This window comes from Poecilia reticulata, chromosome 23 (assembly GCF_904066995.2).
Source record: "Poecilia reticulata chromosome 23, P_reticulata-male-v2, whole genome shotgun sequence".
In the NCBI taxonomy this organism is placed as follows: domain Eukaryota; kingdom Metazoa; phylum Chordata; class Actinopteri; order Cyprinodontiformes; family Poeciliidae; genus Poecilia; species Poecilia reticulata.
In genome coordinates, this window is record NC_088852.1 from 9,064,324 (window position 1) to 9,090,476 (window position 26,153).

At 39.9% G+C, this 26,153-nt stretch overlaps 2 protein-coding genes across 8 annotated transcripts in view; one reads left to right on the forward strand and one right to left on the reverse strand.

Annotated features, from left to right (window-relative positions):
- The window catches only part of cacna2d4a (calcium channel, voltage-dependent, alpha 2/delta subunit 4a), a 75,682-nt gene that overhangs the window by 24,200 nt on the left and 25,329 nt on the right, over positions 1–26,153 (forward strand). The gene's annotated exons all lie outside the window — the stretch shown is intronic.
- lrtm2a (leucine rich repeat transmembrane protein 2a) lies at positions 520–22,286 on the reverse strand. The gene is made up of 8 exons (XM_017302841.2): positions 21,400–22,286; positions 14,648–14,838; positions 6,878–7,104; positions 5,764–5,889; positions 5,331–5,419; positions 4,518–4,675; positions 2,223–3,439; positions 520–2,000 (listed from the first exon to the last, which is right to left on the reverse strand). Exons 2-7 carry the CDS (start codon positions 14,721–14,723, stop codon positions 2,910–2,912), a joined length of 1,206 nt encoding a protein of 401 aa, XP_017158330.1. The 5' UTR covers positions 14,724–14,838; positions 21,400–22,286; the 3' UTR covers positions 520–2,000; positions 2,223–2,909.

Genomic DNA, 26,153 nt, shown 5'->3' on the forward strand with positions numbered 1-26,153 from the left:
TGTGAATTTTAGTTTGGGAATGGAGTGAAATCTCTGCTTTTTCTATGGATGTCAGCTACAGGAAACATTTCTGGTAATTGTTTAATGTTGAAGCCTATTTCTTTTTTACTTATTTCAGTTTTTGAGTAAAAACTAGGTATTAATTGTATCCTTAACCAACCATGCATTGAAAATAAAAACAATTGTTTCTTATTTTTGTTGGTAGCATGTATAAAAACTACCCATAGCATATCGCTCAATTCATTTTGGAGCTATTTTTGGGTTGTGTTGCCCTTTTGTATGTGTCTGAAAATTAAACCATTTAAAAACCTATTGCTTCTGCATGTGGGCCAAATTCTAATAAAGATGGACTATTCCTACTAGGTACTTAATGTCTACTTATTTGTCTGATGTTAAACCACACAAAAGTTGGCAAAAATTAAGTAATAGCTAAAAAAAAATAACATAAAATAATTTTTCAAAATTGCTTTTCTGAATTATTTATATGCTTTTCATGGGTGCACACAAGGAGGTTCAGTCTTGTCATTTATAAAACTTAAGATTTAATTCAAAATAACAGACAAGGCAGCATAAAGCCCATTCTGACACTTTAAACTCTAAGTTTCTTACACAAACTTTAGCAACTGTTGGAAGGACACGACAAATAGCTATCGCAGTGATATTAAAATCTAAATCAAAAAACTGAATCCAGCAACACAAAAAAGGACACGTACATTGTGAGTTCATACAAGAAACCAAAAAACAGATACATCAGAAACATTTTTGGAATTTCAGGGCCAACACATCGTAGTAGCCTAGCATAATAATATCTGCAATATAATCCGATATCAGAGAAACGTTGATATTATAGGTTTATTCCAAGCCAATCAAAAATTGAGCGGGAGCTTAGATTTACTTCAGAGATGCAATAAATGCTACTGAAATCACTGTCTGTGCACCTAAAATAATTGCTCACATAAATCTTTCAGGGGGATTAATCAAAGTCATGGAAACGGAATCCAAACAAACTGAATGCTATATATGTATATATAAACACAATCATGTTCCCGCCAAATTAGCAGTGACAACTTTACAAAGTCATCACTGCTAACAGAGAGACAGTTTTCATTGCATATCGCAGACCTTTCTTGGTAAATAAAAAGAAAACCCGTTTTAAAGAAGGGATTGTTGAAAGGAACAGATGAAATCCTTAAGCAGTGTGGAAAAAGCTTCTGCAAATATTTCTGGGTAGAAAGTTGGGTGAGAAGATGGAAAAAAAAAAAGGGAGGATTGAGAAAAATAGCAGCTTTTTTCTTTTTGGGGGAGGGATAATCCCTTTCTTTATAATCTCTCTGGGTGATTTATCTGTCTTTGAAAGGTACAGGAGGAAAGGGCCTGGGAGAACGACCAGAGGGTATCTGATAAGGGAAATAAAGTGCAGAAGGCTGACATTTGTAGTTCATAGATTACGTTTCGTAGTCCTTAGCAGAGGACAGTGCTCTCTGAGGTTGCTGTCCATGTCAATGTAACAAACCTTTACCTCCTTGAGGGGGTAAAGGGAGAAAATCTGTTGTCCTTTTCAGTCCCGGGAATTTTCACGGTTAATCCACAAGTGAAGTTTTACTACTTCTTTTACTGACTGAGATGTTGATTTTTCCAGACCCATTTTTAGAAGCGTCATCTTTTTTTTTTTCTTTTTTTTTTCCAGAATATGACGAGTTCATCAGCATAAAATTGCAGATTAATGCTACTGTATTTTTCTGGTTAGTCTTGACATGAGCTTCTTATGCTAGTAGTTTCTGCTTGTTGATCTTTGTTAGTCCAGAAAGATCAGTCGAAGCAGTGGCTTCAGGTAGAGGGACGGAGGTTGATGTAGTCGATGACATATTCTCTTGGAGTTTGACAAGCCGGATCTTTTTTTCTCTACGACTTTGGTCTCAACAGAAAACATAAGCAACTCACCAGTCCTCTTTTTGTTTTCACATAAATATCACAAATGCTCTTCTTAATACCAGTCATTCCTTAGAGCAGGGGTGTCAAACTCCAGTCCTCGAGGGCCGGTGTCCTGCAACTTTTAGAAGTGCCTCTGCTGCACCACACCTGAATAGAATAATTAGGTCATTAGCAAGGCTCTGGAGAACTGAGGAGGTAATTAAGCCATTTGATTCAGGTGTTTTGTACCTGTGACACATCTAAAAACTGCAGGACAGCGGCCCTTCAGGACTGGAGTTTGACACCCCTGCCTTAGAGGTTGTAGACTAAAGGTAGTTGTTAAAATTTGCTCAGAGGAATAAATATGTTGGATTTTTCCAAGTAACCACTGGGTTTGAAGAGCATAAGTCGGGTGATGGCACACAATCTACGAGTCGGTGTCAACATCGGTCCAGTTAACACCATGCACACTGTGAATCCCTGAATCTTCACTCCAGATTTGCAAATACTTACTGGCCATGCTGCATGGGTGCTTCGTAACAGCTTAAATGATATGTTTCATAGTATAGGGACATACCAAATCTGTTTTGGTTTTTTTCTTTTATTTTTTCCCTGCCAATATAATGGCAAATTTAGTTGCAGTAGGTGGTTGGCAGGCAACTTGGAGGAATAATTGGTAAGAAACACTGCAGACAGAGAATGGGCCCAAAATTGAAGAGAAAATCAGGGAACAGATAAGGTTTGTGTATGTGGGAGAGTATGTTAGAGAGAAGGACAAGACTGGAGGAGGTTAAAAATAGATTAAGGATGAGGAAAGGAAGACAAAAAATGGGAAAGAGGTGTCAGTATGAGAGTCAGAGGGAGAGATACAATAATGTCCGTGAGTAGAAAAACAAGCCTGTCCATCTCTCTCCTCTTAAAGCCCTTTTTTTTATTTTCATCGCTTTTAGCCTTCCCCCTTTTTGACTTGCCAGCTCCTCTCTGTCCCATCCCTCTTTTTAGGCCACAGAGGAGATTTGTTTGTCTTCCCTGTCCTCCCCGTCAGCCTCTCCGTCCCCCATTAGCGGCTGCCTCTTCTTCAGCTCTCTCTGGTACTTGGCCATAAGAGAAGCATAGATGCAGCCGTAAGCAGCGGCGGCCACCATCATGATGCAAACAATGCCGCACACCACACCGGCAATCACCACCGTGCCGATGGCGCGGCGCACGCTCACGGGTCGGTAGCGGGCGCGGCTGCAATCCGACGAGGCCTCGCCGCCTCCTCCGCCGCCTCCCGTGGATGAAGAGGAGTCGACGCCAGCGCTGCCACTGTTGTCAGAAACTGGCGTCGCCCCACTTGGGATGAGAGCACTCCTGCTGCATGGAGAACCGCCTCCTTGTCCAGAGCGAATACCGTCGCCACCCCCTCCTCCTCCATTCTCATCTTCAAGTTGGAGGCAGTAGTTGAACATCTCCACCGGAACGCCGCGTATGTCCCTCCCACGCAGGTCTTTCGGTAGTGTGCACTCCAGTGCATCCACCTTACCCCCTGAAGGAAATATAGACAGAGGAGTTTGTTTAAAAAAAAAAAAAAACTCTACTTTTTGCATGTAAAGCAATGCCGATTAACAAAGCAAGGAAAAGAAACAGAGGTTGCTGTTCTAACTTCAGCATGAGTCATACAGCACTTAATACAGGCACACTATTTGCTGTGCTCAACTAAGCCCTTCTATAATTTATGAGATGACATGCCTTGCTTCAGCAGAGCTGTGGCGTGTGAAAAATAAGAAATATCTGAGTCACTAATTCCCACAGACGGCACAAGGATTGAGTCTTATCTTTAAATTCCGCTTGAGCCTCCGAACTTGGTGTCCATCGTAAGGTCGCGTGTCAGAAAGCTAGTGTGACCTCAAATAAGTTGAGCAAGAGCTGTGATCAAGTTGCAGGATCAAATTAGAGAAGATTATTTAGGTTGGAGTTATTAATCTCGACGCCTCACAGAAACAAGTCCTCTGTGCACAGCTCTCTCTTTAAATGCTTTGCAATATAACAAGCGTCTTGAAAAATAAACGCCGCTTTGCTGGATGCGTTTTATGCATCAGTTCTCCTTTTTAGAGGCTAAAGTCACATGATTTCATGTTCAAGTTTGAAATGCCTTCTTGTAATTTTCTCTGCTGCTCTCACGATTATTAAATTATCATGTTCCTGCTCATCTTTGTCGGAAGAGTGTCGAACTGAGCAAGAGTGCAGCTCAGTCAGACAGAAGAGAGCGGAATCAAAAGGAGAGCAGAATGGAGTAGAAAAAAAAAAGAAGAGATGCTTCATTAGCAGGGCAGCTGAGGCCCCAGGCGTTGAGGTGAATGTAGATTTTTTTACACACAATGAGAAAAGCTGAGAGCAGCTGTTGGTTATCTGATGTACTAACAGCCTGCAGAGGCACGCAGAAAAACAACGAGAGCTGTAATGTGCGTGTAGCCAAATAATAGAGCTCAAAGCACTCGAAGTCTTTCGCAGCATCCAGCTGTCCCTTTCTTGAGTATTCCCTAATTTTAGACCATTATTCCTTTGCCTTCTTTAATGCAATAGGGAGCACAGAGTCGGCCGTTGTAACGTAATCAAAAATCCACCTCGGTACAGCAGCCACTCCATCCAGTGTTTGAAATCACGAAGGTTGCAGTCGCATTCCCATGGGTTCTGTCCCAGTTCTAGGTGTTGCAGGTTGACCAGTGGCTCAAACGCTGCCCTCTCCAAACCATGAAGTCTGTTACCTGCCAGCGAGAGCCACCTTGAAAGAATAGGCAGAAAAAAAAAAAAGATTACTTGGAACATTATTATTTTCTGTATAGAAAATAGCAGACTTTTTTCTTGCAAAACAGAAACCGGTAATACATTTACCGTATCAGAAGCTACCCATTACAGGCTAACTCCGTAGCCCAACACATTTTTATATTTTCCAAAAAGTATATTCAAATCCACTGATTTGAATATACCTCAAATCAGTGGATGGGGACACAGTTGGTACCAATTGGACATGTAAACATCACAGCCTGCATGAATATTTTTGCTTAGTTTGTTCATGCCTTTATGACAACAGTGCACTTATCTTCTGGTGGCTACTTCCAGAAGTATAACACACTACATCACAAAGCTTAAATCATCTCAAACGTGACGATGAGTTCACTGTTCTCCAAAGACGTCCACAGTCATCAGCTCTCTGTTCAGAAGAGCGTCTATGAAGTGTTGGATTGGCAAATTCACATCCTTAATTTGCAGCTTCTTCAAATCTGCACCAGTTTCTTAATGTTGCATTTGTGGCATAAAGAACTGGAGTAGTTCAAAGGGCAAAAGGGATCAAACCCGGTACTAGAAAGGTGTAGCGATAAAAGGGGCAGGTGAGTGTCTCTGTCATTTGGAAATAAGGCAAGGTGGTATATATTTACCTGAGGTGCTGCAGCTCATCCATAGAGCCTATGGGAATGGTGGACAGACCATTCAGAGACAAGTCCAGACTTTGTAGACTCGCTAAACCCTGTGGAGACATCAAAAGCAGATCTTTCATTGTTTGAAGTTTACCTTTTTCCATTGCAGTGTCGGCTACTCCAGCTGTTCTTTATACCTCTATCGTCCTAGGTCATCATATTTGCCTGAATTAGTTGTGATACAAACATATTAAAGTGCAGAAACAAAATGTAATCTAAAAAGCTGACGAAGCTTCTTTTGTTTTGACAATAATTTAGATGTTTTGGATCATTTGACAGAGTTTAATGCTTGACTTTTTTTTTTTTTTTTTGCTGAATTACAGTTATCTTTTCATGTGTCTAAGCAATTCTTTGAATGTATAAAATAGAACCCAGTACAATGTCCAGTGCCTACCTGGAAGAGCTCTCTGTCCATTACTGTTAGTGAGTTGTTGTGCAGAGTCAGTCTTGTCAGGTTGGACATGTCTCGAAACAATCCGGCCGGTAAATTATCCAGGTAGTTATTTGAAAGGTCCAGCTCCTAAAATGCACAGAAATGTACTTCATCAGTGTTTTGCTTCTCGTGTGATACTTGTTTAAGATGGTTATAAGATTTCTGATAAAAACAATAGTTAGGAAGGAAGCCGTTGTCCACAAATGTCCAGTCTGCTACGACTGTTCGGCTCGATTTGTCTGATATTATCATCATCTCTTTATTCCCGACACAAAAAAGGTCCATAGTAGAAAGATAAAACAAACAAAATAAGAAGTAAAAAAAACAACAACAAAAAAACACTTATAACACTGTCTGCTTCAACCTTAGCCAATCACATTCTTACAACTTGCTTGTGCAATTCCAGTTGCACTCTGCTTGTGCACTGGAATAGCACAAGCAAATGAGACCTGAGGCACTTCTCTCCTGTCTCTCTTTTTTTTTTTTTTATCAACCAGGAGTAAAATTAAGATCACAAGTGCCATATAATCTTTTTTGAAAAAAATCATAGTATCATCTGCAAACATAATGTACTCAGTCAACAACACGGTACTATATTTAAAACAGATTTAGTGTCTGTTCTCAAGGACAGTCTTTTTTTTTTAACTGTGCTCAGAGCTGCAGCCGAACTTCGATTGTGACATATTAAGGGCCAAATTAGGATATGGCAGACAGATCAGAACTTTGCTAATTGATAAGGAGCCGAGCCATGCCAACCGCGTGGGATGAATTTCAGTGTGGACCAGCCACTCGGCTCATTTAGAAATCCCATGTGTAAACAGGCCAACATTGTGGCACAGTTTGCAGCGTGAGCTGGTTTTTCAAATACAACTGAGCTGAGCGCAAATATTTTCTGTTCATCACTCTTAATACTTGACTTTCCATGAAGTTTCAGTTCCTATCCTGTTGTTTTTAGCGTGTAGTTAAAAAAAAAAATAAAAAAAACCTGTTTGTCAATTATAAACAACACCACAACAGGAATTGTTCAAAGGTTAGGCAAATATGTTTTGAAAATGATTAACAAATGACTGCAGACCTCCAGAGAGGATAGGTTAGCAAAGGATGAGGCTCCCAGCGAGGCAAACTTGTTGTTGGCTAGCAGTAGGGAGCGGCTCCCTGGAGGCAGGAGGTGCATAGGAGGCAGGGAGGAAAGTCCACGTTCCCCACAGTCGACCACGAGGGTGTCCGAGGAGCAGAGGCAAGGAGGAGGGCACGAGGATGCTGGGAAAAGCAACATGGCCAAAAGGCTCAGGACACAGAAGACTGAAAGAAAAACAAAAAAAAACAGAGAGACATTGATAAACTCATTATTCAGTTCTTGAAATGAAATATTATTTCAGACATTTGCTTTCTGGAAATTGTGATGGTACTTCTCAGTGGAAAAACCTCCATTTTAGTTGTTTTTTTTCTTACATTGGTATTATACTTTGGCTTCATTAATGTAAATTTGAGGACCTAGTCTTAGACTTAATCTCTATAGATTTGTAACAGTCTTATGTATAATTTTCCCAGTTTTCTCTTTGTCCATAAATAGGGGGCAAAAATTGTTGAGACAACAAAAAACCACGCAAAGGTTACAAAAGAACCAAAATGCCAAGATTAGTTTCTACGTCGACTGTTTCTTCTTCCACACACTGCATGTCTACGCACAGAAGAACCGCAACCAAGGCCCACTGTTTACGAAACGTAATGCGTGTTTGCATTTCAAGTTAAAAGCACCCTTGCAAGAGAAATCCCTCTTTTTCACATCAGGCTGTTTTTCTGCTGATTTGAGTCGTCTCTTACAATCCGTTTCCTTTTGTAATTTGACCTGTTTACTTTGGACTACTCTAGACTTCTGTTCTTCCCTTTCTCTCTTCCTCTGATTTAATTTTCCTTCATAAATGCGGGTAATATTTGCTCTTTTTTTTTTTTTCCCCTACTGTTTATATAAAAGCTAAATCGGACTGTTGCTGTCCTCGCTCTGCACGTCTCTGCCTCCCAGCAGACTCTCTTTATATCTCTCATTCCCCTTCACTTCAAGCCTCTCAGCACTTCTCTGTATTCCCTCAGTGTCTCGTTACACTGGTTGACTTTGTTTCCAGCCAATGGCTTATCGGCACGACTTTTATCTCTGTTTATGTGTGAGTGGGCATATGCTTGTGCAACTACGCGTGCGTGTGTGAAGCATCCACAAGGCGTGATATAAAAAAAAAAATCCTCTCTAAACTCCAGGCACAGAGATTTTATGCTCCCTCCTTGGCTCACCTGTAGATTTTATCACTTGCATCTTATTAGCATTCATTTCTTAGTAGTTGAACATTTTGTTTTTCTGTCAGTAGTTGTATTTCCTCCGATTCTTATTCCATCTGTTTTTCTTCCCATAATCACCCTTGGGTGTGAGTTGGTCATGATTCTCTGAGTGTTGATATCGCTTTCTGGCTCAATGTAATAGAAGATTGATTTTTGTTACAAAGTACTTTGCCCTAAACTGCTTTTTTCTCTCTCTCTCTTTTTGTGATACTTTACATGTTTAAGATAATCGAACAAATTTTAATATCTGACAAAGATTATTTGTACTCAAAATGGTTTCATCATTTGATGTTTTACTTGTTTAAGGGAAAAAACAAGTAAAATATCCAAACCATCCTGGTTCTATTCAAAAAATATACTTATAAAAAAGCAAAAAAAATATGCAGAATAAAGACATAATTTAAATAGAACTAGTCGGACAACATGAAGTATGATAAAAGATCTCAACACGTAATGGACCTTTCTAACAAAACAAGCCCACTCAGAAAAAGTCCTAAGCTGTTTCTAAGGCTTTGGGGCTGAACTGAACTGCAGTGAGAACCATTGTCTACAAAAAATGAAATGCTGCCGTGAATAACGTGCCTACAGCTACTCCAGTCACAGTGCTGCAGGTGTGTACTGGCTACATCTATATGCACCACTATCGCAAAACCTGCTCTTCCGGCTAAAACCTAAACGGTATTGATTTAAAGCTTTAGCACATTCCGATCCATCTGGTAGACTTAATATTGTTTGACAGTGTCTCTCTTCGACAATGCCTTTTGACACCTTCAGAGCTTCGTCTGTCTGTAAGTTTATATCCAGAGGCCTCTGAGTGACACTGGACCCAGCGATGATGTCATCACAACAGACACTTGTGTTACTGAGCCCAGTTGCATGTTACCAAGGCACAAGCTGTTTTCCGTGCAAGTGGCAGACTTACTGCTATCTTGTTACGGGGATGACCAGCTGTCCTCCACACAGAGGACTCACTGGTCTGTATTTCTTCCCTCGTCAATGTTTCACATTGGCTCTGAGTCCAAGTGTGACCCGAGCAGAGTTTAAATTTGAACTCCGGGGGCTCCCAGTGCTGGTTACATTACCTGACGTGTTATTTTGGTCCCTTGTACGAGCCAAGAAAAAGTGTTGTTTGTTTTGATGATTTGCGTTTTTTTTGTTGTTGTTTTTCTCGATTAAATCTTAATTTATAGATGAGTAAATTCACAGTTTTTGTATTTAATAAAGGAACAAATTAAAGAAGCCATTCTAAGGTTTCATTTTGAGCTGCTAGGCTTTGGACACTTTCCATGTAGTTTTATTTTGGTGCCAAATCACTTAAATCTGTTATAGCAGAGTAAACTGCTATAAACGGTAGTTCAAGATGCATTTTAGAAATAAAAAAAAAAATATTCAAAAAATCTGAGAAATATAACATACATTTTCCTCAGCCCCACATTTTCTTGCAGTTGTAGCTCAGATTTACTTTAGACATAGTTAAGTCTGCCTTCAAGAGTCGTTGACTAATGCTGCATGTCAGTTTAGGCATATGGATTTCTTACATAGATTTTAGGCAGCCATGGTGTGGGGCTGACGGCGTCTGTTGGCTCAAAGAAACGCATAAAAAGCAGATAGCCACGAACGAAGCCCTAGCTGCAGAGCCGTAAGATTAAATGCAGAGAGAACGCAGAAAGGAGAGAAAGCCGTTAGACTTCAAACCCGGCCATTAAGTCCACATGACGTTGTTTCCATCGTACGCTGAACTGTTCATCCTGACTCTCTTTTTAAAATAGGAGCATAATTGCTTACCTAAACACAGGAAATCACTGTCTCCCACATGCAGACACCCAAACACACTCTGACAAACAGGCAGGTTCTAAGAATAAGCAGCAGGGACAGAGTGTTTGGGTTTATTCTCTGCTTGTGCCGACATTGTGACGGGAGGAAAGGGCACAGAAGAGCTTGTTCTTGAACATTTCTACATTTTTTTTTCTTAGTAGGATTAAGAATATTTACTTATTTCTGTCTTCTTTCTTCTACTCCCCTCTCTGCTTCCTCTTGTTTTTCTCTCCCTTTTATTCACAATATCTCCACTTTAATCCCCTCTGTCTTCCATTTTAGTTACACCTCTGATGAATCCTACACCTGAGAGACAGTACTATTATTTCAGTGGCTGGGGAACATGCTATCATGTCTCCTTCCAATTCATGCCATTTCCAGCAATTTGTTGTGACAGATAAGCTTGTTCTTGTGATATAGAGGTTGTAGACTGTTTGATATGTGGTGACTTTTTAGTGTTAATTACAGGAGCAAAAGGTAAGACAAAGATCAGTATAAAGGTTAAACAAAGTTTGCTGAATAAATTCAACACATTTCCTTGATAAATTGCGTAAAGTTGTAGAAGTGATTGCTTGAACACTTTAAGGTTATGTAAATCTGTGATGTCCAAGTCGAGTCCTAGAGCTACTATCCTGCCACTTTTAGATGCATTTCTGCTGCAACACACCTGAATCAAATTGCTGGATTTGCTCATCATTCAGCTCTGGAGAGGCCTGATAAGATGCCGTTTATTTAAAACCAGGTGCGATGGAGAAGGGATGCAACGACAAGTTGCAGGATGGCATGGTAGCTCCCCAGAACTCGACATGATGTAGAAAAAAAATGACGAACACATCTGATATCTTGTGCTGCTCACATATTCTTCAGACTGTATTGCTAAGCTAAATGAATGAAGCTAAACCTCTATAGACATTTGTTATACACAGACTGTTGTTTTAATGCTGAAGACTTTTGATTGGGTGGCTGTCTGGAAAAGTCTGGAGAAGTAGGGGAGTTAAATATTTTCCCAGTATTTATTGTAATGATGGAGATGTCATTTATCTGTGATTTTTTTTTTAGCCGCATTTAATATGGATATGTAATTTGTTATAAACAGATCTATTTTCAAGGTTACACCATATTAGGTTTACTCTACTTTTCAGAGCCTTGAACACCTGAACAACATATCTGTAATTGAATCTAGCAAATTCATTGCCAGCTAGTGTTTATTATAACATAGTGGGGTCACAGTTGTTGTTTGTTTCTGTCACCTTTACAGTTACCATAGTGATGTACATCTGAGCTATAATATAAATTATATTCTTTGAGTTTGTGAGTTTAAGCACTTAGCCAATTAACCTGCATCAGTATTATTATTTGATAAAATGCCATGTTTTCTGCCTGGCACATTCTTGCTCAAGCTATTTAAAGGAAGCTGCTGCTGTGATGTATGTACATTTAGTATCCTGCTTGCACCCAGATTACAGTCCAGAGCCCATAATCTCTAGTTAGTTGTGACAATGTTGTACAAATAACAAAAATTAAATTGCCACTATTTTTTACTTAATTCCGAAATACAAGCCAGAGCCAGAAAAAATCTAATATGCATGACAAACTGCATATAGAATGAGTCAATATGAGTGCATTTAAAAGAGATGGAAATGTACTTGGACAAAAATTACTGTTCACCAAATTACACTTTAATGTCATTAAATTAATTTGAATTTGCCTAAACAAGTCAACTGAAAGCGTTCTTGAATTTTGCGTGCTGATTTGGCTTATTGGCAAACAAGCTGTCCTTCCAATCACCTCCTGAGCCTCACAACGCAGCATGTGAAAGCTCCACCATATGCGTCACATACAGACCATGACAAATTGCTGCGTCATAATGAATATTTCAGGGAACTGACTATTGTCATTACCCAGAAAGCATCTTATTTCTTCTACTGACCAAACAAATGGATAGCAGCAAGGATTTAGCCTAGCATAAAGTTAACTGGATTACTGAATGCTATTGCTAAAGCTAACACTGTGCCTGAACCACCAAAAAACTGTACAATATGCCAGCCTGATGGCTTCAAGTGTCCTGACATTTCTGACTTTGAAGTTAGTTTACCATCTCTGTGCTACAGGCCAGTTAAATGAATTGCTGTAATCTCTCTATCCTGACAACTAGGAATCTCTTTTACCCATTAAACTACATTATGGCTGCACTTAGCTTAATGCTGTCATTATTTGGCGCTTTTCCAAACTAAGTATTCCAAACCCAGACTGCATTATTTTTTGTTTAAAAGCCAATTCGGAACCACTTTCACTCACACCACATCAGTTTCTCCCAGTTTTCGCTAAAAGCAACGAGCTATTGGGCTCTATTTGGGGCCGTTAAAAGTGTCCAAAAGCAAACACACACCCACACACACACACACATGCACACAGTGCATATCCAAGCATGTGGATAGGAATTATTCCGTGCTTTCTGTGTACAATTGTGTGTTGATACCCTCTGCTGGGATTGTGAAAGCCTAAAGGCACCATATGGTCTCCCTGTCACTTGTAGATTCGTCTCCTTCATCTTTCTGTCTCTCTTCCTTTTCTTTGATCTCACATCTCCCATTTGTCCTCCTCTGCTCCCCCGACTGCTTCCTTGCTTTGTCACTCACACTTTCTATTGTCTTCCCCCAGTTTACTCCTATCTGCTGTGTTGAATTTCACTTTTTTTTTACTTTGCACTTTTTAAATTTTTTGATATTTTAGCATTACTTTACAATATTTACATATTGGTTGTTCGAATGTAACATAAAAGACCAAGACTCACTTTAAACCTCCATCATCTAACTTTCTCTTGCACTTCAATGGCATAGAACAATGAATGGTCACAAAATGATGTCAGATTAAACTTTTTCCCTTAATATTGCTTCAGTTTACTAGCATTTCTAGTAAGTCAGACAAATGGAGATACAACACAAACGGCATCTATAGCCAGTATATTAATTTTATGTTTTTGTATGTGCTGTTTCCTTACCCTTTATTAGAATTACAATTAAACAAACAATTATTCATACCCCTAGAATATTTTGATTGAAAATGATTTTGCATTCAAGCAGGTTGGAAATGAGACCGGCATGTCTCAACAGCTTATAGAACAACTTAAAATCAGGGTCAGTTTAATCTCTTTTGCCATGTTATGAAATGTTGTAGCTGAGAAGAACGGCTGAGTCTCACTTCAACAGACTGTGGACTACAGAAAGGCATATTAAAGGCTCTTGATCGTTTCTCCGGGGTTCCCAGTAGAAAACTTTTTTTCCTCCGCCGCAGCCTCCAGAGAGGTGTGTGTATTGATGTAGATGATCTGTGTGGGTGTGCTGAGGTTCTGATGGATAGTGTTGCCCTGTTATTAAGTGTGCCTGGCGTTACCACAGCAGCTTGTGGAGGTGTTTTTCTTTGCAAGGCACCTCTTGAAGATCCAAAACTTCTCCAGCAATTCTACCAGGACCATCCATGTTTTTCTGTTTTCCTTTTTTCTCTGGTTTAAGATTTGTATAGCTTTGCACAGACAGCATGAGTTTGCACAGCACAAACTAATTTCAGATGTAAAAAAGTATTTGCCCATTTTTAAAAAAAATATCTGCAGTATTTTTCAGTCATATTGTTTAATCTACAACATGTGTGTATGAAATAAGCAGAGACAAATGAAGAAAGAAAAGTGAGATAAGCAATTTCTTTTTTTTTGTCATGTTACAATCATAAACTTTAATTTATCATATTGGGACAGACCGAACCAATACAAAGTAGTGAAGAGGAAGTGGAAATGAAACATGGTTTAGTCAGTATTTTTCCATTCAGAAGTACCAACATTTCTGTCTAGCTGCTCTGAATCGGCTCTTTATAGAACAACCTTTTACTGCAAGTACTTCTGTAATTTGTTTTTCTAATATGTCTCTCTGCCAGCTCTTCCTGATTTGAGGCTTGAAATTATACCTGTTTTGCCATAATAAACTTTTTTATGGCACTTTAAGCGACCTTGTAATAATAAAAAAATAAGCCATGAGTAATGTCGTCTGAAACGGAGAATGGTTTACTGAAACATTCAGTCTCGGTTTTCCATGTTGCTGCTCAGCTGTTCTTACGTTACAGTTGAGGGGCAGATGGGCTGTTCAAGTGAAGACAAGCTGTAAAGGTTAAGTATGGGTCAAGGGCTTAGGACAGGAACTTTAACACCGACACATGAGGAGCATTATGTCACAGAGTCATACCACAGAAATGCAGTGGCTGCTTCTTTTGTCAACAACCCTCACGGTTAAGCCACACAAAGACAATATGAGTGACGGAAAAGAGGGGCAATGTCTGTGCTGCAGCTTTCTACTTTGCTAGAGGAGAAAAAAGAAAGAAGGGGGGTAGGAAAAACTGTTCAGATCCATCTTCGCCTTCCTCCTCCCGCTGCGTTTTGTTTCTACAGACTTCCGCCCGCACTAAAACATGCTCTCTTTTGGGATTTCACCAACAGACTTTGGCACGTGCCGTCAGAGCCTTCATCTTTTGTGTTTGTGTGTACGTGTGAGTCCGATCACGCTGAGCATGCTAACATTAGCAGCTGTCAAAACAGGCAGTATTCCTGCTCCCTCGCGGAGTTAGGAGCAGAGCAGAGTTGAGTAGGATTGAAGCAGAGTATTTCTTTTTGGAGGTTTGTTTTTTTTTTTTGTTTTTTATTCTGTCAACTCACCGTGTCTGGTCAAGAAGATGGTAGCGCCGGTTGAGGGGAGGCCAGTGCCCCCAGGGGGGTGGATGTGGGGGGGCATGACACAGAAGTGTGCGGCCTTCCTCTGCCAGAGGAGTGGGGCTGTGAAGGGGTCAAGCCGTCATGCCTGCAGCTCCCACATGAACAGTGACTGAGGAAAAGCTGCAGCAAGTCACCTGAACAGGGAGACAAAAGACAAGTGAGACAAACATGTCCTAAACCCAGGTCGTACCACATTATTGATGTGTGACTTTTGGAAAAAAACAAATCCACAGGACTGAGTTTGCATATGCATTCATTAAAGAGTGTTTGTGTGTGCATAAGTCTGCAATTTTTATCGCTTGTGTGCACGAAGGAAGATGTGTACGCGGGCCTCGCGCAGGAGCGCACCAGAAATGTTGAGGCATGAATAATAAATGTGTTTTTAGTAGTTCAAGCAATCAATTTGCGTTAACAAAAACAGAACACCGACCGCTGCTGTGTGCGAGTCGCGGGGTGTGACGGAGGAAACGTAGGGCACAGAAACAAAGACTTCCAGAAAAACAAATGGTAATTCAAACAGCATTTCATATACAGGTCAGGATGGATTTATTGAATGCCTCTGGCAAAGATGTACCCTTAAAATAAACGAATGCTATATTTTAGCCGCATAATCTCGCACTGACATGCTAATGAACATCCAACTTGTAATATGAGTGTATTTAATCAGTCAGGAAATAGCTCCCACATTGAGAAATAATTGTTTTAACAAAATCATCAGTGGGACAGTTATTGGCGCCAGTACCAATCTCTTTAAATTAAATGTCACTGAAGTATTTTTTTTCTATTATTAAGCTTGACTTTTTAAAGACCGAGAGTTTTTAGTGATCTCTAATAAGTAGTCGATGATTTTGTGTTTCCCTGAGGTGTAAAAAGACACGACACAGAGGCTCATCCCTTTAAGCCACAGGCAAGAGGCTAGACGTGGTTATACCAGCAAATAAGGTGAGCAGAGAGAGGTCAAGAAAAAATTTACTGTTGAAGAACTGTGGTAAAACAACTTTTTTCTACCATCACAAATGTAAGCAGATGTGTTTAAAACATTAGGAATTTGAGAATACTTTTTGTTCTCGCAATAAAATCACATATTATAGTCTCTGGAGGACATTGATGTTTTGGTTCTTCAATAAGGTTGAACATTAATCTGACAAAGTTTTCTTGTTGTTGTCGTGATATAAGGTGTAATAACTTCTTGGTGTGAAAGGCTGGCCTGCACCTCGACATGGCACAACTGTTGACTCATAGCCTATGGGCCAACCAGTGCAATTTTCAAATGCCGCCTTTTCCCCAACTATCATGAAATCCAGTCGGAGGCCTGTGAAATGTGGGACTAATCAGATTAATATGTTTGTGGGGAAATCTTGAAAGCATGCCGTCTCGAGTTTGTGTCACTGTGGATTGTTGTGTTCAAACATTACTGCAGCCAATTGTGGTGGAATGACTATTAATAGCCCGTGCCAGACACTTTGCAGCCAAATATTAGTCTCCGTTTCCTGTTGTCGTGTTAAGCTTTCACGTTTCTCCGACATTTATTCCATCTGTTAAACTTTCATTCGTCATTGTTTTCTCTCCCAGTGCTCTTTCTAGTTCTCACTCCGAATCTCCTTTCCTTTTCTCAGCGAAGTAACAGAGGCATGAATCAAGGAAGCTCTGCAGATAGATTTCCTGCATGTGATTAAAGTCACATTAGCTAAGCTCCACTGGGAAATGTAGTTATTCTTTGTAAATGAGCGCCGTAGCGATGATGAGAAAAAGAAGAATTTTGAGAAATTACCATCTTTAATTGAAGACAAAAATGTTTCCTTTTAGGCTGCATGGGCCTAGCACTGCAGTCCTGTACATAATGCGTTTGTTGGCGACTCCTTGAGAATTTTTGGAGTCCCTGATCCAATTAGGGCAACGCAGTGAATGCAGTTGGTTCTGAGATATTCTGTTGCTGTCCTTGATTCTGACCACAGGCGGTAATTGGCACCCGGTGCTTGCCAAATGCAGGTAAATTTATGAAGTGGTGAATAAATTTGGTTAGGCCGCAGCAGGAGGTTTGAACTTTTAGCCACAAAACCATTTTCAGTTGCTGCAGCTGACCTTTAGGGGGCAGCAATGTATCGAAACGTCATTATCAGTAGCAGAACTAAGTGATACTATTGCTTCACATTACTGGTTCATTGCAAAGACCACCATAGTCTTTGTCAAAACCTGGCAAAGAGATAAACTTACAGGTGATGTATACATAATTTTTTATCTTTAATGAAAAGAGTTGGACATTTTTTTTGTAACTGGCTATTTTTTGAAGGGAGCAACAAGTCCGTGTTGTTCCCACTGTCGGCAGTAGTTGCTGGTCGTTTTGCGTCTTCGTCATTGCACACTTTTGGTCGTTTGTTTGATTTGAGTTTCTCCAAACATTTCGCACCTGCTTTGACAAAGTCAACAGGTAACATGGATAAAAGGAAGACCATACTGTTTTTGGACTGTGGGAGAAAGAATACCCAGAGAGAATCCACACATGCACAGAGACAACATGCAAACTCCATGCAGCCCGGGATTCAAACCCAGGACCTTGTAGCTGCTAAGCAACCGTGTTATCAACTCCGCCATCGCGCAGATTCATTCCGGGCCAGTTGGATCAAATGTTAGCAAAGGCTGAGATTATTTGAAAACACTTTCTGTGATTTCTATCCTGAGAAACGATTTGTGATAAAGTTCTTGCACCGAGTCATGTTGTGAGCAAGTGAACTCAGATAAAAAAATATTTTTTTCGCTTCTTTTTTATCTTTCACTTAGGCTTAGAGCTTTTCTAAATTGCTGCCATAAATTGTGCCACTTTTGTTGTGGTGGACCAACTCTGCTACACGTTTTATGTCAAGACAAAGCCCATAAATCATTTTTTACAAGCAGACCAAACTTTTATCATCCTTACTCATCTCATGCCTTCGGGTGTCATAAAGTTTCCCCTAAATATCACTTGTCAGTACACAGTGAACTGATTTATATATTGCTCAGTGTGAGGGCCTTTTACGAGTGAAGGTTAAGGTCCCATATTAGAACCAGTGACGTATATTACTTCAGTCTTTTGCTGCAGAGTTTATGCCTTTTTGCACTGTCAGCATTTTTAGCTCCGCTCACCTCAACTCTGCAAAAGGATTCTGAATCACCAGGATTTCCCCCTGCGTCTGTGGCATTGTCTAGAGTAAATGTTTGATGCACTTTTAACATTTGAGGAGCTCGCTGTGAAGTCTCAACCACCCTGTGTGCTGAAATATTTACCCAAAAGGGTTTTACTTTCATTCCAAATTGACAAGAGAATCATTTCTATGTTGCAAGCAGGGCTGTTTAAGCACAGGGTTGGGAGGGGGTAAATCTAGTCGCGTCATCTATTTGGGTACTGTAAAGACAGCCCATTATTTCTAAACGCAACTTGCAAAGAAGAATGTTGCAAAAATACATGTTTTTTTCATTGATTTCAAAATTTGGAGAGGGAAAAAAAATACAAATTGAATCAACTGCACAGCCCCAGTTGCAGGTTACCTCAGCAGCCATCACCTCCTGTCTGACTGAATGGACAATGCGGTGGTGAGCCAGGCGATTCTCAGAAAGCTTTTTTAAATCCATTTGACCTGAACATGAGGGCAGCCAAAATCTACACATGGACGTTTTTAGTGTACACACTGTGTAAATACATGGGAGGGCACCGGCATGTTGGGGACTCATGGAACACCTCTACTGTCTCTCCGTTGTTTTTTGTGTTTTTTTACTTGTTTTCATTTTGGTTCATCCTGTAAACAGGCAGCTTGAGAGTCAGTATTTCAAAAAGTGACCAAAAATAATGTAATGTATTTGCTTTAGGGCTATTGTAAAAAAAAAAACTTTAGTAATCAGGTAGGAAAAAAGCTGTCGTTCTCTAAGCATCGCGGCAATTTAAAAATTTAAAATTTGCCTTTTTAAAAATTTAAAAAGGCAAATACATTTTTCTCGAGGAATTTTTATAATCGAGCTACTCGAATCATTCGAGGAATCGTTACAGTCCTAATTTTGTTATAAAGCAAATAACTGGATGAATTCTGCAACAAGTTGAGTCTTCTACAACTACTGAAATCAGTGTTCCATCCTTCTGCGAAGTATGTATGCGTTTGTGCATATTTGCGTGGATTTCTGTAAGATCAGCCCACTTAAGCCCAGTTTTACTGATTTTTAATCCTCCGTCTGACAAATATACGTGGCCTGACTAATAGATTTTAATCAATACGACTGGAATTCTGCCCTGCGTGCCTCCAAATGAGCATAAGGGAATAATTATCTAGGTGTGGAAGAACGTCTGTGTGTGTGGATGTGTCAGAGTGGGTCCCCTGAGCAAGTAGCTTTTGAAATAAATGCATCAGCTCAACCGCTTTGAGCTCCACTGTTGACTCCCTTTATAAAACACTCAAACTATAGGAATTTGTGATATAGTTGCAACAAAATGTTCTCATTAACGCCCGTCTTGCTGTGTGCTACAATGTTTGTTGCTAACAAAGGCAGCGAGGTGCAGCCAAGCTTCCTAAATCAATTTTTAATGTATTTCTTACACAGGCGAGCAGAGAGACTTTGCAACATGGGGTTCACACACATACACACACAAACATACACACCTCAACGCATGCTAGCACAGTGATGAATAGACTCGCTTATACGTTGACAGCCACACGCTGCAGGAATTTGCACATATATTTTACCATCATCTGCGATTGGTCGGATTGTGAACAGCTGCAATATCTCAAGGGTGTTTTATACATTTCTTTATTGCTGAGTGTAACAGACCATGCTACAGCCACTTTATTATTTATGACTTTGTTTCACAGTAAGTATTCATACATCCTGAACTGCTCTAAATTTGTTCATATTCTTTCTACAAACGTTAATGTAATTGATTGATGCTTGGTGTTGGACATCAACGCAAAGTAGGAGCAAATAATCTTTAAATGGAGGGAAATGATCATTGTTTCTCAGTGTTTCGTGAATAAGAAACTGAAAAGTGTGTTGTGCATTTGAATTTGGTTCTCTTTACTCTTCATGAGTAAAGCTCTCGAGGGACTGGAGTTGAAAACCCCTGGTTTAGATCAAACTTAGAATGACCCAGTCACAGTCCAGACCTAAAAAGACAATTGTGAATCACATGTGTGCTCTCTGTCCAATATGACATATGAATTACGTTATGTAGAAGAGAGTGTCTGTAGATGTTCAAATAAAGTAGATTTTCAGCTGTAATGACAGAAAAAGGTAATTTAAGTATTTTTTTTGGAATACAAATGTATAACACGTCTCAGATTATTTATAAATATTTTTTAAACTTCCATTCTTTTCCTCCCACTTTAACAGCGAGGCACTACTTTGAGATTTATGCTTTTAAAGAGTCAAAACGTGAAAAAACAAAAGTTGAAGACTTTCATGAAGCACTGTATAAAATGTTTTGCATGCATGCTGTGTTGTCAGTTTAAACTAGAATGAATATCCGTGAGGTTTTCCAGTAATTTTGCACAAAATATTGTCGCGTGCAGCAGTTTGGTTGATTGCATCAAACGTCATTAAACCGACTCCAGCTGGAATGCCTGCGAGGATTTTACGGATGTTTTCACTGAAGCCATCCAGTTGGTTTGAAGTGGCAGCCTTGTTGCTTATTAGACATGCCAAATTACTGCACTACCCATATAATCACTCAGCGATCTTAATTGTTTTCCCTGGAATGATGTCAGGATGTGTCTGTGTTACTTGACAGAGAGTCAGACAAAATAGAGAGACACAAAAGCCTCGGGGACATTAGACAGGCGAGGCCCCACACTCACTGCATCATCATATAATTACAATGCAGCTCCATCGAGTTAATCACTTTTACATCACACCTTCTGAATCACTGTTAGAACTGATAAGTGTAAAAACAGCAGGTAAAAAAAACAACAACAGAAAAACAGCTGCAGCACTTTACTCTATATAGCCTCAGACTGAAAATCAGCATCATTTAATAGCGGAAGTCAAAGGGTTTTAAATGGATTAAAATTACATAATGCAATATGAAGGTCAGACTTAAAAAGACTGCAATACTATCCTAATGTATAATGTCCAACAAAAAGTCAGTGGTACTTTCAGAGTTGCTTAAGATAATTTAAGAAAAATACACGAGGGTCCGCTGCTTAGGTTGCAGTATACATGGGAGCAGCAATGTTTTTCTTCTTTTTGCACCAGTTAAACTGTAGAAAACTTGACACAGGAAGTGAATGAGTTTTACTTTAATGACTAAGCTGGCTAGGAACTGTGGTTGGACCTTTATGGTATTTTTTTTTTATTACTCATTAATATCCAAAAGATACTTGCATCAGTCTTATAGGTCTGCACCAGGACTTCTTGCACAAGAACGTAAACAATTTCGAAGAAACATTATAGTTGTTTTATTGAAAAGTTGGTTGAAAAGCAATTTTTTTTTTTTCTTATTAGTTTCTAGGTGTTTCTTCCCCTTTAACATCTGCAGGCTTTGCCCTCTAAATCAAACATTCCTGCTGCTGTTCTCTTGGTTTGTGAATTCTGTGCCCACCACTAGTTACCAGCCATTACAACTGACTAAGTAGCCTTCAGTTCACCTTACAATGATCTGCAAATATATTGAGATTATGTGTTTTTTTTGCTTTGTTTTTGAGTGTGGCAAGCATAACTACCACCATCTCTGGACTTACCTTTTTACCAGATACCTCAGTTTGGCACCAGCCCTACAGCTTGCTGCCGTCAGCCATTCATCCAAAGATACTGTGTTGAAAAGCAAACGATCAAAAAATTTCTCACAGGACAAAACATCGAAGAAAAAAAACTGTCACTGCTTCAGCCAAAGCAATCCGCAGGGTAAAAATTGTGACTGTCTTGTCTGCTTCCCTCAGCCCACAAATGAATTGTGTAAAAAAGAAAGATTGTTTTTGTTTTGTTTTTTTTAAAACGAGGGATTGTTAAAAAGAAGAAAAAAAAACGAGGTGAAGATGGGCTTAGAGGAACACGAGGAGGGAAGAGGGGATAAGATCCTTGGAGGGAGAAGGCTGGAGGGAGTTAATCCTTTCCTTCTGATCTTTCCTCTGTATGAATGATACGTCCAACGCCGTCCCGCTCCCTGGCTCGTGTGCTGCCGTGTGTCTGAGAGGCGTGAGCGTGTGTCTGAGAGAGGGAGAGAGAGAGATAAAGAGCAAAAACACGATTGGTTTGCTGGCGTCATGCATTACCCCCTCGCCGTGTTTCGCTATGTTTGTGATTCCAGCACTCAGACCGCATCCAGTGCGTCTTAAAGCCTCTGTGCCCTCGCCTCCCCTTCCTCTCTCTCATATGAGTGTGCAGCCGTGCATGTGGCAGAAGAGGGTGTGCGCGTGGCTCGTCAAATATAGCAACATTAGTGCATGCTGCCTCGTCTGCCTGCAGCTCTCCGACAGTGACAGAGAGAGGGCGAGGGAGGTGGAATACAGAGAGAGGGATAATACGAAAGAGTGAAAGCTGTGATGAGGGGTTGGGGGTGGAGAGAAATGGAGAAGAGGTGGGAGGGTAGGGGATGCAGAAGACAGGGTGGGATGAGGTTGATGATGGACGGGGGGGGAGAGAAACAGAGATCCTCAATAGAAAGCTTGTGGTAGAAGGAAAGGTGGAGGGAGGGAGAGATGTGATGATTTCAGTGAAGATGAGAATCTCCCTCCGCCACATGGGCTTTTCTCATCCCTCGATTTATTTTTCCTTTTTTTGTCTCTCTCTCTCCTCGCATCTCCCTCGCTCGCCTTTCATTTTTATTCGATTCCCGGAGGCATCTCTCGTAACAGCTGGCTTTGTGCGTCTTTCTGCGTGTGTGCGTGTGTGTGTGTTTGTTCGGGGAGGGACTCCAAATAGATAAAATCTTACATATGCATGGACTTTAGAGCGCCATGAAAAAAAGCATTTTCCCCTTACAGATTTCTTCTGCGTATGGTCTACACTTAAATTTGGAGATGGATTTAAAACCAAACAAACAAAAAAACAGGACTTCAGTTATTAAGTTAAATGATCTATTCAAACCAATTTTCTCAGAGGGCTCTTATATGGGAGATAACAGTAATAAAAAAACATGATGATCCCTAAACTCTGAACTGATGAGACAAAAGTTAGTTTTTCTATAGGTGTCCCTCCTGCTAGTTGGCATAAAACTTAAATTTTTAGAAAAATAATGTCATATCAACCATCAAAACACGCTGGTGGTAACAGTGATGCTGCTTTCCTGCTCCCTTACCTGAATTAGTGAAACCAGAAATTTTGCTCTCTATGTGAACAAATTTGGCTCACTATTTGGCAAGAAACCAGTAGATTTTCTCATTCTCAGCCTTAATTAATGCCTAATAATCAGTTATTACTGATTTAAAAGGTGTTTAAAGACTAATAACACTTCTATAAAGGGAGCCTTATTGTAAAGGTGTAGACATCTCATTATAAATGTTTTCTGTCTAAGCATATTTCACTGCTGCCACCAACTGTTTTGGAGGGGAACTGCTTGTTCTGGCTTTGTGGTCACCTCCCTGTGGGAACGATCAATCATTAGCTAGGGCTGACCTCGCCTGGGAAAAACTCGCCTCTTGTTCTACGCTTTGCTTCATTCACAGGGTCTGGACCCTCAGCTGGTGAAAATTATTTTCTGAAGGCATTGACTTGACGTTTTACATTTTGTAAAGAGAGAAGTGCCGAGCTGAACGGGATGGCCGACACGGACGGAATGACTTTGTTCACTTCCTGTGCTGCTTTGCTAAAGCTACAGGCAGACTACAATTCTGAAAATCAACGTCATCATTCACAACTTCTGTCTGTTCACTGATTGGCCTGATTAAAATTCAACTGGAGAAATCGAGCTCAATGGGAGAAATTCCAGGCGGAGAACTAAAGGAAAATCAGAATTACGCATATGAAATTGCGTAGTAAGTCGATGGCCTGGCTAGTGGTGGCCAAGTGATTGGTTATTACCTCCCAGTGGTGTAAAATACCTTTTGCCAGTCAGAAGAAATCTGTAAGGGTAAAGTTACTTTTTTTTACTTCGTTGTATGGTATTCAAACTTAAATATTTTTTTAAATACCGAATTTGATTTGTCAGTGAATCTTCAAGATGTGTTTTCAGTGTGATTTAAGTTTTTGTCTTGTTTTGTGACGCAGCTCTAATTTTACCAAACACACATATGGGGAAAAGGTGAGCTGTGGAAGAGATTCTGTTCTTAACGGCTCGTGCAATTTTTTGTTTGTTTACACACAACCATATAATTACTTGGCTGCTTCCTAACATGCAGTGAATCATAGCCGACACACACACACACATACACATTATGTTGTTAATGAGCATGTGAATCATTTGGCACACTTGGCAGTGGGAAAATGAAAGAATACTGATTCCCCAAGGAAATCAAACCAGAGGAAAATTAGAAAATATTAGTAACTATTAACTTAACATCCTTTTTGCATAGAGAATAACTCGTGCCCGGATGAGAAAAAGATGGATTTAAATTGACGCTCAACAATACTTCAGTTTCAAAGATTTTTTTAGATGCTTCAGTCCCCACATTTGGCTTTATTGTGTATTTCCTCTAATAATCAGAAGGTCAAACTGGACAATCAGTCTCAAATATATACATTCACAACTAATAATGATGTTTATTTGGGTGACCCCAACAACTAGCACCTCTACCAAATTCTCTTCATAGCCACCAGAAAGCTGTTGACCTTATTCTGTCTGGATATTTGACCTTTCTTTTTGGGGGAAATGGAAGTTCTTTTAAGTTGATTCACTTCCTGGTACCGACGTTCAGGCATAGACCACAAATTTCTGAACAGCTTTGAGCTAATGGCTTTGGGGAGGCCGTTTCTCGTCCTAATCAAGTTTCTTTAATCTGAGGCAGACTGTTGGGCTCCAATGGTAAAATCTTTAGCTCAATTTCTTGTAGCTATTAAATATTTAAAGTGAGTACTTTGGCAGAGCCAGGAACTAAACAATTTCCTGTTACTGCGATACTAATACAAAAATTAACAGAATGTGGTTTTAAAAATAAAGGATTTGCGTCTCTTTTGTGCTGTCCGTGGTCCTGAACCATGACACGGAGAGAATTGTGTTTAATGGTGGGAGATTAAACTCTAATGATACGAATAACGACGGTAGTTACAAATTCAAGAGCACTTATAACAGCTACTCATTCCACTTTAAATATTTCACAAAAGAGTTAATAAATAGTTTTGCTCTCATCTAGCTTCATTTCATGCAATTAGCTTATCTCATTGTAGTGGATCTGCTATTGATTTTTTTTTTTTCTTCAGTCCTCTCTATCAACTGTACACTTCAAGTTTCGTTTATGTATTTTATAGCGGTTTTGCTTCAGCACTGTATCTCTGACACAGTGCTGTCATGACACAGTCATTTCATCGTCTCAAATTACTGCTGGTCCCTGTTTTTGCTTATCAGGATATCTAAAGGTTGTGAAGCCCGCGTTTTTCTGCTGACGCATCCCGGTTTGCATTTAAATAAGGTCATCTCCAGAAGTGACCAGTTGGGCCCTCTGGGTTTCTGTGATCTTGCGTCGCCTCTTTTTCTAGACTGCGACCTTGTGCTCGTCTGCCGGGCTTGGGAAATCCGGCTCCCAAGCAGAGTTCAAAGGAAGAGGATAATCTCAGATTTACATTAATCGGTTGGCCATAAAATCCAAATCCAAATGAGTCGAAGATTGCATTTATTTCTGCTGTGAATGTGGGAGAGAGAAAAAAAAGCCAACACTCCCATCTATTAGTGGTCATTTATCCAGTATCTGAGCTGTCTAGATAATCATGTGTTTTAATTTTAAATGCATGAATCTGGGCCTTTCTCAGGTTGGGTAAATCTGTAGCCTGGTTCACTGGGCAGCACAAATAGACACTCGCATAAACACAGTCTGGTCATTTCTCTGCTTTCTTGTCCTGTTCTTTCTCTCGAGATCTTGGCCAGTAGAAATCTGTTTTAGCAGCCAGTAGCTTATGCCAGTAAGACACTCTGTTCATTGGTTTCTATGCAAGATGATTCGCTGGATGTCCCCATTTTTGTTATATTACTGAACTGCTGTCGATTATTTACTTTTAAATCTCAGTATTACGTATCTCTGTGCACGTATGTGTTTATTAAAAACTAATTAGCAGATTATGTGGTATTTCAGGTTGTCAGTCAGTGATGACATTTAGTCATTTAGAGCTGCAATAAATTAAAATGTCATATACAGTCAAACTTGGCTGATTTGGACATGATGGTAATTAGGGAGATTTATGATGCCCTCGAAAAAAGTATTCAGATCCGTCGAACTTTTCAACTTTTTTTTTACTCCTCACTAATATTTCGCTTTTTCAAGTTTTCCCGGCTTTCTGTAGCCTTTCAGTTTGCAGCAGATGAAATGACAGCTGTCTGTGATGTAACCTGAAAGCAATCCGAGTAATG

Excerpts from the sequence above, each read along its gene's own strand:
- lrtm2a (XM_017302841.2), bottom strand. The coding sequence starts at position 14,723 with ATGCCCCCCCACATCCACCCCCCTGGGGGCACTGGCCTCCCCTCAACC. Across the intron at positions 5,890-6,877 it reads CTAACCTATCCTCTCTGGAG|GAGCTGGACCTTTCAAATAA; the intron begins GTCTGCAGTCAT and ends TGTGCATTTTAG. Across the intron at positions 3,440-4,517 it reads GGAGTGGCTGCTGTACCGAG|GGGGTAAGGTGGATGCACTG; the intron begins GTGGATTTTTGA and ends TATTTCCTTCAG.